General features: G+C 38.2%; 1 protein-coding gene across 3 annotated transcripts in view; it reads left to right on the forward strand.

Annotated features, from left to right (window-relative positions):
- Positions 1 to 15,415, forward strand: part of PPA2 (inorganic pyrophosphatase 2) — a 35,931-nt gene extending 20,516 nt beyond the window's left edge. For 2 of the 3 annotated variants that reach the window (XM_088163885.1, XM_088163886.1), the window contains 5 exons: positions 6,172 to 6,299; positions 8,063 to 8,148; positions 8,951 to 9,020; positions 13,547 to 13,586; positions 14,634 to 15,415. In XM_088163885.1, coding sequence (XP_088020011.1) covers positions 6,172 to 6,299; positions 8,063 to 8,148; positions 8,951 to 9,020; positions 13,547 to 13,586; positions 14,634 to 14,662 — 353 coding nt within the window. In that variant the 3' untranslated portion in view covers positions 14,663 to 15,415. The remainder of the gene's footprint in view (positions 1 to 6,171; positions 6,300 to 8,062; positions 8,149 to 8,950; positions 9,021 to 13,546; positions 13,587 to 14,633) is intronic. The other variant, XM_088163887.1, reaches the window with a different exon arrangement.
- Positions 15,416 to 15,736: the final 321 nt, after the last annotated feature.

A 15,736-nucleotide genomic window follows, 5' to 3' on the forward strand; every position in this document is an offset into this window, starting at 1 on the left:
TTTTTTCCCCCCCCAGGTAATGACTGATTTATATCAGCTCTGTTACAGCTTTCGTTTATTTGGGAGGAGTAGGAGCTTTAGTCTTAAAAAAAGAAGAAAAATAAGTGGGAGGAATGGGCAAACGATTGCCTGTAGTTGATTCCTGTGTGCATCCTTTCTTATCAGGGAATATGTGCAAAACTTCAAGAAGAGAAGTGTCCTGAGATTCAGAGAAGTGTGGAAATATTTATCCAGTTTAATATGATTTCCCTTTGGGATTGGAGTTGCAGCCCAAGATTTACAAAAAAAAGAAAAGGGGGAGAAAAAAAGCCCCCACCTGCTTTCAGAAAACATGACTGGCTTGCAGTGTTTAACAGCAATCCTTTTCCAGTCTGAAAACAAACAAATCTGTCAGAGCAGGCAGTACAATATGTATTTTTATACTTGTTTTTCCCCCTTCCCAAAGTTGTTAATTATTTCAGCATAAAAGGATGGCAGCTACTGATAAAACCGGTCTCTCCCTCCCTAATTGATGTGCTGCTGTGTTACTGAGGTGACCTCCTGGGGAAGATGAGGCTAAGTGTTGGCTTTTAATCCTGTCCAGTCACTTCTGCATCATTTGTTAAACATTTCCAACTGCATTGAGAATCATCACATTTGCTTTCAGCTCAGTATGTGCAGAGCCCCCAGTGAACATTTGGAAAAGATAATTCCAAGACACCAGAGTGGTAATTACTTGCAAACCCCATCCTGAGCCCACACCATGTGTTAACTCTTCTTGCCTCTTTAAGCACACCCCAGGTAGCTGGGATATTCTCCTTCTGGGATTGTGATCTTTCTCATAAGTGCAATTGATTTTTCTGAGACTTCACAGAACTCAGAACTGAGAAGTTACAGCTTCTGAGTGCTTCTGATTGTTTATTCATAGCACTCCACTGGACTGTGCAGGTATTTATTGATAAATACTAGTTTAAATTGGAAAGCCTGGCTAGAACTCTCTTTCATGCAGAGCAGTGAGGAACTCTTGTTTACAGTGACAATACCCAGGAATGATAGGCAATGCTTAGCACCTGTTTAAGTCAGATGCAGTCATCTGTGTGTGAGGAAGTTGCTTTTAGACTTCGACTAGACATCTTCAGATTTATCTGTTTTGTTAGGATCTGTCTTTGTGGCTGTTGTGTTTCTGCTCAGGTCGTTGCTGGGAAGATGGCCATTAGTGGACCAGTGGAGCAACTTTAGACTGAGTAACTCGGAGAAAAGACCTAAAAGCTCCTTGCAGACTGAAAAACTGAAATCTAAAGAACTAAAATGATGTAATGGGCCTGGTTGCTTTCTTTCTGTTATCTGTTGATTTGGTTTTTTTTTTGTAAAATAGCCAGGAGGAGAAGTAAGTTCTTGGAGTAGAAAGGTTGCTTGTCTGCTTATCTCATAGTTTGGATTGAATTTAATATATTGAGTTCACCTGTATATCTGATGCTTTTCTAGTTTGGGGTCAGAAGCGATGAGTGATAATTTTATGCTGTGATTTGGTCTAAATGTATATGGCATCTTCATATTGGACATGAGGTTTTAAAAATCACTGGCAGTTGAAGCAGGAATTGTGTTGGAAGCAGCATATGAAGTCTGACTTCCAAATAGTCATCTTGCCCTCCTTAGCAAATTAGACTAGTCATGTATATTGTATGGCATTTTGGAGGTGATTTGCTGGCCTGGAATCTTAGCAGCCATTTTTGCTGTCATTGCTCACTGGAAAGATGCTGGGATCTATTGAACAGCAGCTGGTGATGTCTGCTGGCTTTATTGTGTTGCCATTTGATGGCACTAGTGTAGTTCAGTGTGCTGTGTTGCCATGCTGCTTTTACAATATGCATCTCAAGATAGGGTTTAATGATCAAACCCTAAATGGCAAAACTAAGGCATATTGTATATTTTGTATCATAAATTGTTACAGACCTTTGCACGTGAGTGTATTTATTCACAGAGAAGCAGCAGAGGCCCAGAAGAACTTTGTTGTGGATTTGTGTAAGCACTCAGTATAAAGAAATTAATTTGCTCTACCAAGGCTCCCTTCCTACCCCCTGCACAAAATACACCAAATGCCTTTATATGGAATGTAGCTGCTGCTTCCTGTAAATGTTTATAAGATGTTATTAAAAACATATGTCCTCTCTTCCCACAGACCTTGTTTAGAAAGCTTGCTGTAAACATGTTGTTTTTAGCTTTGCTTGGAAGAAGCAGCATCTGTTGTACTAAAAATGGTAGTTTTGTACAAATGCTTTTGTTGCTCTCTTCTGTAAAGCCAGCTAGAATTGGGATCTGCATTCACATTGACTCACTCCCTCAACAGAGAGCTAGCAGCAGTTCTTGGTGCCAGCTTCTAGGGATTTTCCTTATGGACACTGAACTGCAACCCTTTATGTGATCTACTGTCTCCTTTTAACCTTTGGCACCTAACTTTGTGCCCAGAAAAACGAGACCTATGGTAGTATGCAGGCAGTATAGAGAAATTCCCACTTAGAGCCCTGTGGGGACATGCTGATAATGTACCTGCAGGAGCCTGACCTGTTCTGCTGCTTTGAGCAGGGTCTGCTGGCAGAGATGAAACTACTTTGGGATATGTACATGCTTGCTGCTCCTAAACCTTCCCCTTTTAACATCAGTGGGAGTACATAGCTGTAAGGGAAGATAAGCAGTCAAGGTCAAAAAAGAGTGTCTTAACAGTGTTTGCTACAGAAAAGACAGCTAAGTTGTTTGCTTTTAAAAAATCATAATAATTTGAAGCTATCTTCTATAGATACTAGTGTAGTAAATGATTGTACTGCTTATTGTGATTTTTTTTTTTTTTTACCTTTCTTTGCTTACTTTTCTGTTTTCTGAGTGTGGTTTTTCTCCTTTCTCCCCTGATATCCCAGAGAGGCTGTTTAGATTACAGTGGAAGACAAGCTGTCTTTCATGTTTTTCTGTGGTGACTTTTAATGAATTGAAGAGATGGCTATTGAGTGAGTGATGCAAGAGCTGCTGTTTTCCTTTTGTTTTGTGTTACATGCTGACTCCACAGCAACAGCATTGATACTTTTTTGGGGTTTGTTTTGTTGCATTATTGCACTTTCTTCTGCTTCCCATCAACTTGCATTATAATACAGATGTTCTGGAGTCTTTTTTTTAAATCAAGCTTTCAGATTTCATTTGATATTCAGTAGCTGTCCTTTATAGTAAAGAAAAATGAAGTGAAGCATAGCAATGAAGGAGAATAACTTGCAAGGAACCCAGGAAATAAAAGCAACCAATGCCCCCCTTCTTGAGTCCTCAAAACCAGAATATACAACAATCTTACAATGCTGTGGTGGGATTGTTAATGTTACTTAGACGAGGTATTTTCCAGTAGAGAGACTGTGAAATTCAGGGAGATGATTCTGTCCATGAAGATAGAATCTCTAACAAAAGGAAATAATAAAAGTCTGTCCCAAAGCCTTTCCTAATATTTGAGTCCTTCAAATAAGTATAAATAAAACCTATAAATAAGGAAAAACAGATGGAGAAAAGTACCAAGTGCCAGTTAATAGACTGTAAAGCACTTTTGAGGAACAGGTTTTATGGGAGTGGGGGCAAATAATCAAGTAGGGGGAGTGGAGAAGCAGAGTTAGGAGAGACATTTGCTGGAACAGGAACCAGAAAAAAGGAGTAGCAGTGTGAGAAAGTATGCTTGAATTTAAGTAGTGTCTGGAGAGAGAGGTCTGGAGTTTGTCCACTGCTGGGAGCCGAGGAAATTGCTGCAGCCGGCTGGTTTGCTTTACAGACTTGAGGAGATACTCTGTCTTCAACAAGTGTTAGATATTGTGAAGTCAAAGCTCACAAGAGGAGGAGATGACAACAGCTCAAGTTGGAGGAGGGAAGTTCTCTTGCTTGGAGGGAGCAGGATGATACATTGGAGTCCTGAAACTGGTTTGAATTGGAGCTGCAGTTTTATTAGTGCCCAAATGAAGCATTCTGCCTCCAACCAAGATCCCACCCCTTTCTAAATCATTCCTTCTTGGTTGGTCTCACCCATCCACCCAAGTGAAAAGCTCCTTGTGCTCTTAAACACATATTTTAGCCAGAAGACCTGCCTCTGGCATAGCCTTATGTGCCCTTGCTTTTTTCTGGGATTCTGCCAGTGAAATTCCCTGATGTCCTACAGACAGATGGCTAGCAGCCAAGTTCAAAATGTGTTTTACTCTGAGCCCATAAACATGTAGCCCTGTTAAGTGTGTGTGAAGCAAAAATTTACATGGGGTTCTTCAAGGTTTTATGTTTTATTCTTTGGGTAGTGGTAATGCATTGGAATTTGGGAGTGGCATCTATGACATGCCCGTTAACTCTCAGAATGTCTTCTCATATAGGTCTGGCCTCTCAGTTCAGTCTACATGTCATCTCTCATGGTGGTCTACTGAGAATTGAATAGTCTGTAGCACAAGACCTTTTCTGTTATCTTGTTCACTTCAGAAATATTTCAATGTCTTTGTTCAGGTTCACAATGAAATTTTAAAAGACATTTAGACACTTAAAGATGGAAAGCACGTGACTGGATATCAATTCCATGGACTAAGCAATCAGGACTCTGATTTTATAGGACTGGATAGACAGAAGAGTATCTTAGCAGAAATCACTGCCAATCAGATGCCTGAAGTGAGGCATATCTATGGGAGAAGATAATTAAGTAACCAGGCAGTGTTGAGAGAGAGCAAGAAGGAATGAGGAAGGGAGACGTGACTGAGTGACTTGCAAAACGCTAGAGGAGAGTAACACCATGGAAGGTAGCCTGAGCAGAGTGAGGTTGTGAAATAGTTGGTAGACTACAGTAGTAAAAAGTCAGCTCCCATTTCCATCAGAAGTGACTGTTGAAAGAAGATTATACCAGTTACAAAGTATTTGGCTTCTGGGATGGACAAAATCTTTTTTATTACATCAAAATAATTAGAAAAATGTTGAGAGCTTTTCCATGTAAACATGTTGCCAGGGAGTTAATTTGTTAAGGTGTTGACAGGACCACACCATAGCAAGTGACAGAAGTGGTGGTAGTCTCAAAGGACAGCCCATTAAAATTTGATATACACAGCTATAACTTGACTGGAGACATGGCTGGAGACAAATGACACGTCCCTCTGTGATCCATGTGACAAAAAGCTTTCTTTATTGTTCTGCACCCTCCCTAAATAGGGGGTTTGAATTTCTTGGGCATACACTTGTAATTGGTTATGGTCCCAGTCACTCATTTCCATGGCCAATGATACATCTGCACTTTGGGATCAATGGATTGCTGGGATTCTCTATATTTGTTCAAATCCATCCTGTCATAACTCACCCAGGTGTCTACCCACCTCCAGGCTTGGTTGAGTTTTAGGTTATGGCTTTTAGACCAGCTGCAGTGTGACACACAGCAGGTAAGGGGTGTAAGATCAAGAACTGCATCGTTGATATGGCAGCTTAGTCTTCAAGCAGAATTAACTGTGATGTTTCATCTCTCTGTACACACCATGGCAGTGTTCATCTCTGCCTCACAAGGGTGTCTCACAAATGGAATACGTTCCTTTTTGTGTCCTATCACATCTTTGTCCGTCAGGATTGTAGAGGTAGAATTGTTTATCACTGTGAATATGCAGACACCACAAGGTTAGCAGTAAAATTAGTGTTTAGAACTCCTGGCATATCTCTGTCATGTCTTGAAGGGGATGAATTTGGAACTAATGTGAGCAAGAGTACCTTTTAATATAATGTTGACAAGTCAAGCCTGTATATTGTTTAGAGGTGCCGGTTTAAAGATTCATGTGTTGAAATTGTTTTTATAGCTATTCTTTCATTATCAAAAAATGCTCGTAGCCCCTGTAGTTGCTGGAGGAAAAAAATTGCTTCAGTGAATAATCTAAGCATTGCAAGAGCTACCTACTGAGATAAATATGGGCCTTTTATTCATTGTACCTTTGGGTCTTAATTAACGAAGGGCAGGAGATGACTGGTTTACCTGCTTAGTGTTGTTGTGAAATTATGAGGTAGCAACCATGAGCAGCTAATGTAGTAAAGTGAAGTTTACTGTGAAAGTATCCAGTGAAATCAAATTGCTGCAGATTTTTTAGGAAAATTTAAAAGATTAATGTTCTGAAATGTGTGAGTGAAAATGATCAGTCTTTTTTTTTTTCCCCTCTTTTTAACCTACAGATATCGATGATGTCAAGAAGCACAAACCAGGTTATCTTGAGGCTACAGTTGACTGGTTCCAATTATATAAAGTCCCTGATGGTAAACCAGAAAATCACTTTGCTTTTAATGGAGAGTTTAAAAACAAGGTGAAGATAATGCAAAATTAAAAATTCATCATTCTGTCATGTAGACTCTATAATAAATCCTAGAATTTTTGTAATTGTAAAGGATGAGACTTAACGAAAAGAATTTTGATGCAGGGGACTTTTGTGTACCATTTATTAGGCTAGGATTAAATAATGTTTGCTGCCTTCCATTTTTTTCGGGGAAAATGCATAAGTCATTATATAAAGTATGAAAAAAAAATTAGTCGTAGTCCTGATGAGATTTACACATGTATCTTTGTGTTTGTAGGTGTTTTTCAAAGCATTTTCATTTCCCATGTCACAGTAATGAACAGATCGTTCTTTCAGGTGATTTTTTTAGTCTCATTGGTAAATTTTTCTGACTTTTTTAAAAGGGTATGCATTTTAAGACAACAGGTTACAGATTTTTTCCTATTTGGTATTTGCTCAAGGCATACTTTTTCTGGTAAATCTCTATAAAAACATTTGAAGCGTTTGGCTTGAAGGCTGAAAAATTTTTTTCTTTTTTTTTTTTTTTTTAAACTGAATGGCTTTTTAAACTACTTACAGTAAATATGGCCGGTGTTTGAAAGGAATAGATCTTGTTGAAGGAAATATCTGAATTTTTCCAGAGAAACTGGATGCAATTTGAATAAAATAGCTTTGCAGCTTGTGTATTGCATGCTTTGTGTAGATTATTCTTGGCAAAGAATCACAGGTTTCTCATGGATTATGTCCATGTGTCAGCTAGTTCAGCCTTGCAGGGTGCTATCAAAGTTACTTAATGCCTTCTAACCAGCACAGGCAGCTTTACATGTTTTCTGGTTAAAGAAATGCCCTGACTCCCCTCTGCACTAAAACTGCCTTTTAAATTGATCAGTTGTAGAGTTATAAGGCTTGATAACCTGATCTCTCCCCTGTGTTCCTGGGAACTGCTCTTAGAGGTTTTCCTGCACTGTAGATTGACAGCAGACAGTGTATCCCTCACAGGCCGTTGGAGTTCAGCCTGGAGGCACTAAATGCCCTGAGATAGCTGGTTTGGAGCGCTTGAATAATTCTGAAGCATTTCTAGAGACCCAGGATGTGGTGAGGCGGCTGTGGCTGTGCTCCAGCAGCTCTGGTGAAGTTCACAATGTCCCAGTGGCACTTCTCCAAGTCACTCCTTGTTAACAAATGTGAATGTTCAATTGTCAGCTTTTTGCAAGCCTAGCAGTCATCATCTGGACACTGAGGGCTTATTTTACTTGAATATTTGGAAGCTTTTTCATCCCAGTCCCACCCCCAATATTATTTTTGTTTCCGATAAGCAGAAACTGTTAAGCAGCTGACATGTTATGTTTTTGCAAGTGTTTAAGTATATGATTGGGCATTAATGAAGTAAATGCAAATTATGCCTCTAGTGGGGAAGCCCCGACTCTGACCTGCATCTGTAAGGGTGGAATCATAGCTCACACACTTGATCACATTTAGAACCTGGTACAATTTTCTACAGCAGTAGGGATCTCCTTAGCATCTAGCGCTGATTTTGTTTCTTTCATATAGCGTTAGTGTTTTGTGGCTGCAGACTGAGGGGAAGTCCTGAATGTGTTGCCAGTATATTTGACAAATAGTGACGTTTGTTTCTTTACATAAAGGGTGTTATATTCACCAGAAATTTAATGAGGCCTCAAAGGAGGTGCCTTAAAATAACATGTGAAATAGTATGTTTTAATAAGCTAGTTCTGTGGCTCTCTTTTCTGTTTAATAACATTTTAATTTACAGAACTTTCCTTGTTGTAAACTAGGATTTTGCTGTTGAAATTATTAAATCTACCCATGAACACTGGAAAGCATTGCTTCATAAAAAAGCTGATGGAGGTACTATAAAGTGGTATGTATCCAGTTACATCTTTTGTTCTTTGTATTGTGCTATTCTGGTGCTATTCAACAAGTTGCAGCTGTTCGTGAACTGCTTAGATTTTTAAAAATTTGAGATGACAGGAATATTCATGGGTTTGATAATTAATTGATAATAAAACATAATTGACTAAGTGGACCTTGTATGATGATGATTTACTGATAAGTGGTTCCAGAAATATATTAGTTACATAGATGTGACATTCATTACTTCAGCTTTTGAGAAATGACCCCAGAGTGTTTGTTCAGAATTGTTTTTGGAGAATCTTGGTCCTCTTGTCACTGTTCATTCTGTTACTTCGGGAAATTGAAGTTCGTGCAGTTTATTCTGTAGGACCTTAAACACTCACGATCAAATTCATTTTTGGTGTGAAAGGATACAGATTCATAGGGAAACATTTCTGCCAAGGATGTGGTCCCAGAGTTTGTCTGGAAATACTACAGATATCTGCTGCTTTATGTAGGACCAGAATTTTGGACTGTTTTTCCTTCTTATTAGATACTGCAGGTGGGCAGCCAGAAGCCCTGAGTGTGAGCACTGCTTGCATTAATACAGAATACACAGCTTAGACAATTCCTCAAACTCAAAGAAACAAATAACACCCTTCCACACACCTGTTCCTTCCAGCATTACTTTGTGGCTTTTGCTTCCTCATTTCTTGCAGATCCACATTTCTGAGCTTTATATGTGATGGTGGCTTTTTTCCATAAGTACTTAATTGTGTGTAGCTCTTTTCCGCTGATGGATAAAGTATGTTTTTAATTTTGTTTTTCAGCACAAATGTTCTGGTGAGTGGCAGCCCATTTTGTTGCAGTGAGGAGGATGCCCGATTGATTGTGCAGTCAGTAAGGATATTTACTTTTTTTCCACCCCTTTTTAAATTTTAATTCTTAATTGGAAAAGGCTGTTCAGAGCTCCAAAACTGAAATAAAGCAGCTAAATTGAAATGGTCTCCTTCCTTAAGCAAAAATTCAAGTTTTACTTGGAGGAGCAGAAAGGTTGTGGAGGAAATGTAAGCATTGTGATATAAACCTTTCATGGCAGTGGTCCAGTTGTGCTTTCTGGAAGCCTTCATTACTACTCTGGTGGAGTTTTTTGGTTTTGATTTTAATCCTTCTGCAGTGCTGTTTCTTCTGATCCTTAATAGCAAGATGGACTGATGTTTGTATCTAGCCTGCTGTCTTCTCTGTCTCCCCTGTTGCCATGAGTTACCACCCAGTGTTAGAACTCCTTGACTAGCTGACTGTAGTCCCTAATCACTGAACAGATCCTTTGTTTGTCTACTTGCATAATTAAATGCAATGTTTTCAGAGAGGGGATGCTTATTTGAATGTTTCTTAGAGAATACCTGTCATATTCTGAAAACTAACATAAAATTAAAACATGCAGGTTTATTGTTCAGGCAAGAAAAACGTCCTGCAGGTTCGATGTTTTCATGTTCAAATGTTAGTGGAGGAAAATTTTTTCTGTTTTAAAATACGTTAGTTGGTATGCCAGAAATTAAGCAAGGTTACCAGGAATTAAGTGGAGAAATGTGTCCCCAAGTATTACTTTTTCTTTCCTAACATAGGCTGTGATTGAGCATATGCTTATGACCACATGGGGTATTCTTATTTTGCATGTGTGCATGGCTGCCAGGGCACCTCAACAGTCACAGTAATTGTGCAAAGGACATGCCGTCCACTGTCTGTGCAGTTAACATCCCCATTTCTAGTAGGAGTGTGTTGTCCTGGATGCTATTTTGTTGTAAGCAAATAGGACACTCAATTGCAAAGAAATACTGGTTTAAGTCATAAAGATGTGTCAAATCAAACTTTTTCCTATTCAGATATCTTGCTTTCAGCACTTCTTTAAAAGTATCTCTTATGTTGCATTTCTGAATGTTGATTAATGGGACTGTAAATTTTAAATGAAAGAAAAACTCATTTTGGAATTCAAATGTTTTTAGACATGCCAGTCTAATAAATAATAATAAATAAAAAAGGTAAATAAGCAAGTATTTACCTCCTCTGTAATTTCAAATTTACAAGAACTTCCTAAGTCTTTAATTGCAACTAAAACTTCATGTCCAAATGTATTTGAATGGTGGCAAATGTGCAAAGGAGTATTTCCTTTTGCATTCTCTGCTCTTTGTACTTTGAGGCATGCAGGATAAATGATTATTAAATTAGCAGTATGTCTTATTTTGTTTCTCAATAACAAATCTTTTTTTTTTTCCCCTGTGGTTTTCAGAGAGGGGGGAGGAAGTTAGTAAAATCGGTTCATAAAATAGATACCTTGTATCAAACTTTTTTATTTGAAAGCTTCCCTTCTTATCAAATAGCATCACTTCCTGCCTTTTTTCGTGTCTCACATTCTTTTAAGTAATAGTGGTTTTTGTGAAGTTGTTTCTACATACTCTTTGCATCATTCTGTTTCAGTTCAGTCTAAGTATTTGAATTATGTCTCTGTAGGGTGCTGCCTCTTGGTGCTTTCCAGACAGGGAAAATATGCAATACTCTATTATAAATACTGTTCATGCTGCATGCAGTTGCTGATCTGCAATAACTAAAAAAAGTTAAATGGCCTTGAAATAGGAATCGTTGAACTCTAAATATAAGCAGGGAGGTTGACTTACATATTTTAAGCGGGTATCTTTTTGTCTCATACACTGCACTGCATGCTTTGGTTGTCAGACATTCATCTCTTTCACACTGAAGTGAAAGTATGTGAGTGTTGGCTGCAGAATTTTAATGGCTGTGGTGATTTCAATTGAAAACTGCCTGGGTTTACAGAGCATTTTGTTTGGGTTTTTGTTGGTTTTTTTTAAATTTAAACTAAAAGCAGATCCATTTTCTTCTAATTTATATACATCTGTTAGGTCATGGATAAAAACAAAATAATGAAAGTTGAAGCAGAGGTCTTGCATACAAGTACAGTAAGAAATGTATTTCAACTACTGCAAAATTTCTGAGCTATTTCTGCAGTGAGAGCTGGTTCCCTACAATTCTTTTTCCAGTGTCAGATTTCAGTTGCAGCATTTTTGAGTGAGTGATTATTACCTTAAATCACATATATTGAATTCTCAAAAAAACCCTGGAACAAAACAAAAAAGCCCCAAAGAAGACACCAAAAGCCAAAAGGCAACACCCAGTATTGGTATAGAACAGTTTTTGTGGTGAGCAGGAAAACTGTAAGAGAACCAAATGGAAAACATTCAAATCCTTACCAAATGCTTACCAAGTGTGCTATAATCAGAGTTTCCTATAGATTTTGATTGGGTGGTTCCCAAGGTAGTCCAGTTCTTTTCAGAATTACTTGACCTCTTGTTACTTTACAGATGGGGAACTAGAATGGCTTGTCTGGGTTGGGGAATTTCCACTCCACTGAGTGAGGTTCTAGATGGTTGGCATGTGTACTGCCATCTGTATTGGGGGCAAACTAAGAATGATTCCAACAGCAGGTGCCATGACCAGTGAATTCCAGAGAGATAGAAGATAATCTGTGCATGTAAGAGCACATACTGAATATTTGAACCAACCAAAATTACACCAGACCCCTGCAACTAGAAATCTAGATGAATTTTAACACTACATCGTGAAAATTTCTAGTGTTCTCTAGCTTCTGAAAGTTGTTTCATCTGTGTCTCAGCTCCAGTGTCAGTATATGTTGCACACTAAACCCAGGAGGAATAGAGCTTTGTAGATGAATGTGTTAGTGCTAAGAAACGCTGTTTATTTTAGGCTTTTAAGTGTTGTCATCTGTAAAACTGACCAGATCCGCCAAGCCTTTGTTTAATATTAATCCTAAGAATTGCTTGCTCTGTAAAGAAGCTGTTGAGGACTTTGCAAATGGGAAAATCTCCAAGATAATCTATATATAGTCAGTAGAGCAGCATTTCTCAGGCTTATCACATAATTCTTTCCTTATAATACTGGAAAGTGAACTAGGAAAGCTTTGCCAAATGATGTCTCTTGATGAAATGCAAAACAGTGTTTTACAGGGAAAAACATTTGACTTTTCCTGATAATTTAAAAAAATCTCCAAGCAAATTTGAATCTGTATATTTATTGGTGTGTTTTGAATAATTCAGATCTAAGCAGGAAAGTTTGTTGACTGCCTTTCTCCCTACACGCCTTCTGTGAGGACATTTCTATTTGGGATTTAGTAAAGGTAGAATTTTCTGTACAGTGGACACTTGTGAAATAAAAGGTTGGTGGGGCTGTTAGTCTGGGGTTTGTTTTTATTAATTAAATTATTTATTTGGTTTTAGATGGTGTTCCAGATGAAAGTGTTGTGTAGTGAAGAGATTCCTGGTTCAGTGGGATGAGATTTTTATCGGGTCATGGTGGGATAGTACTGAGTCCTTATCTCAAGCTTTTTGAGCAGTTATCCCGGAAGTGGTAGGCACCTGTTTATAAATGGTGACCTCTCTTTCTCCCTGCCTTATGAGATAAAGCTTTGCTGGAAAGAGAGGGGATGTTCTGGTGATAAGACCTGGGTTATGTTTGTCATACTGGTAGCTCCTTTCAGACCAGTCACATAATCGCCCGTGCGGATAATTATCCTGGGTAAAGTGGGAAGAAGAATCCAGCCTCTTCCTTACCTCCTCACAGGCTTAGTTCTGCTCTTCAGTGTTTAGAGCCCTGTGCCTGCTCAGATGCAGGAAGGCTTTGACACACCAGTGTGGCTCAGCCCGAGTGCTACTGTGCTAAGGAAGGGCAGTGGAAAGTTGTTACATCCTCATCCTGAGGCAGGGTCATTTCAGATGTGTTAAAAGTGTCTTTAATTTTGTCCTTTAAGTTACAGGACAAGACAGGCTGTGCACTCCTGTGATTGAATAGTGGCATATCCAGCTTTGAAATGCCAGACCAGAATTTTAAAACAAATAGTCACTTTCCACAGAACTCAATTATTCTGTCAAAATGGAATTGTAAAGGAGTATCATCACACATTTATTCGGTTTGCATGTATTTAATGTAAATTGTATGTGTGTGTATGCATTCACATGCATACCTGACAGTGAAACATGTCTAGTAACTAGAAAGGCATTTTTACTCTTTAGATGTAAATAATAAATCCTGTTATTCTCAAGGATGATACGGTCATAAAAAATCAATTTTGCATTAGGTAAGGTGTTAATCTATCACTTATTGTTCGTGTGTTTGTTTTGTCACTTATGAGCAACAAAGAAATTTGTACAGTGGGGGTAAGAAATCTGTAAGGTAGGGTGTTGTCCTGTGGAGGCAACAGAAAATTCTGGTTTTGTTAATATCTCTTGACTTGAGCATTGAAATATCTTTGAATTTGGGTGCTCTCTCTGAAATCTTGAGTAAGTACTGAGATGTTGGTTTGGGGGTTTTTTCCTATCTTTTTTTTTTCTCTTTTTTAGGCACCAGCGTTTATGAATGGAGATTCTGTTTCCCCAGAAGGTACCTACCTTTTTTTTCTCAGATGTCATATGACTTCTCTTAATTGCTGGCTTTAAAACTTGACATAAAAACTGTTTTGTTGCAAAAGGCAGTTTTGTGTGTATGAAAATTATAATAGTTATATCCCGTCATGTGGTATTGTTTGTCTCATGTTAAATAGAACATGAACAGAAATTCATGGATGCTTTGTGGAAGATTACTTTTGAGTGAAAGTGTAGTCCACATAAAAAGATAAGAATGACGAAATTTTTCTCTTACTGATCATGCAAGGCAAATGCATGTCATTAATCCTTTTTAAAGGAGATAGGTTGCTTTGCCTTAGTTTTTGTCATTCCTCACAGTAGCTAACTAATCAAATAAACAGCTCCTTTTCTTAAAATTGACATAACCATACCTACTTTTCAAGTGTAAGTTCTAAAGACAAAATTTTATCCTTTCACTATTATGACTGTTTTTCATGTTAACAGAACATGTGTTTTTCTTTCAGAAATAAGAATGCATCCTACGTTTTCAGTTTTAACTACTTTAAAAAAAAGATTTTTCTGCTGGCAGGAACTATAGAAAAGGCATATGTGCTTTTTGAGATGGAGGGAGTTACAAAATTCTAAGTTAAACTTAGTCATGAACCAAGTGTCAAATTGTTGGAGAAGCAACATCTGTGTAGCCCATGTCATGGGAAAGCAAGTTGCATTCCATTTGCCTTTATATGGCATGCCAATAAATAGCATTTATTTACCAAAGTATTAGATCTCAGACCTCTGACAGACAACTGAACATCATCTGCCTGATCTGTGATGTTTCCCAGGGATGGTCACAACAGTGTTGTAACTTGTTGCAGGATTGGTACAGCTGAACTGTTAAAATGAGCAGATATTATTTTCAGGCCATGCTTTTCACAGGGTGGGGAATAGAGCTAGCACAGCAGTGTTGTTATGGGAGGGAAGGTAGCTGAAAGGGCAGAATGTTGTGTTTTCAAGTGCTTGTGTATGACTGTTTGTATAGGACTAATGTCACTCTTGTATTTTTTTTTGTTGTTGTTTATTTTAGTTGATTCCTGGTACTTTTTTCCCAAGTGATCAAGATTTTCTGAAGGTGCATCATCAAATCTTAAAAATCATCCCTTTCTTTGAAGACAGGCAAAAGCACTGATTGTTGGACTCCTGTTGAAATAACTTCTCAACTTGTGGTAACTTTCTCTAATGTAAATAAACTCTGCCATTATAAAATGAATGTTTCCTTTCTATGTCTGTGTAGGGTGGAGCAGAGGGAAGAGGAGGGGCTTGCTTGCTTGTTTGTTTCTGAATCTCAGAACTGCTCTTATCCACTCATGAAGTGTACCAAATAAGACGAGAGATAAGTTGTGTTTAACCCTGTTCTCCAGATTTTGGAATAATTGAGCCATTGGCTGTTAGTTTCTGTCTCAGGGCTTTTCTGGCCACCCTGACTATAATCTGTTTGAAGTCGACAGTAATCTTTATTTAAGAGGTTTAGGAATTGACCATGTTCTTTGATAGGTGACTGTTTCCTGAGTTGCATTCACTTTTGTGCCCAGTTGTCTGCAGACTTCATAAGAGTTAGGAACCAAGCATGCTTGCTTTAAAAAAAATACAACATGCCTGCAAGATTAATTCAACTAGGAAGGACTAATGCCATAACAATTGAAGTAAGGATGCACGTGTGCTCTCTGTTCTACATCCTGTTTTGATAACTTGTGTATTTCATCACACAGGAAGGATTTTCCTTCTGGAAAGCTTCCATTTTTAGAACTGTGTATGCTTTTGGTAATTATTTGTTCAATGAGACAAGGTTAATAAAATGTACAGAACTGAGGTTTGTGCTTTCATGGTACAAATATCTGCCATTTTTTCCTACTGCAGGATTATATCTGGTCTGTCTGTACCACAGTGTTCATTAAAGACAAAAAAGGCAGCTATTAAGTAGAAAGAGAGGAAATGATAATATAGACAGGCAACTTTATCCAGCTTGTTACTGAAACCAAAGGGTGAGCATTGTCTACTTTGTCCAATGACGGAAACAGAAGGTTAGCACTGCTGACATACGGTGGAAATGGAAGACAAAGAACTGCAAAAGTTAGGCTGTGACTTGCCAGAGAGGATTAACTTTTCCTTACAAAGAGTAAGTATTTAGTA

Source organism: Sturnus vulgaris, chromosome 4, assembly GCF_052056855.1.
Source record: "Sturnus vulgaris isolate bStuVul1 chromosome 4, bStuVul1.hap1, whole genome shotgun sequence".
Classification (NCBI taxonomy): Eukaryota; Metazoa; Chordata; class Aves; order Passeriformes; family Sturnidae; genus Sturnus; species Sturnus vulgaris.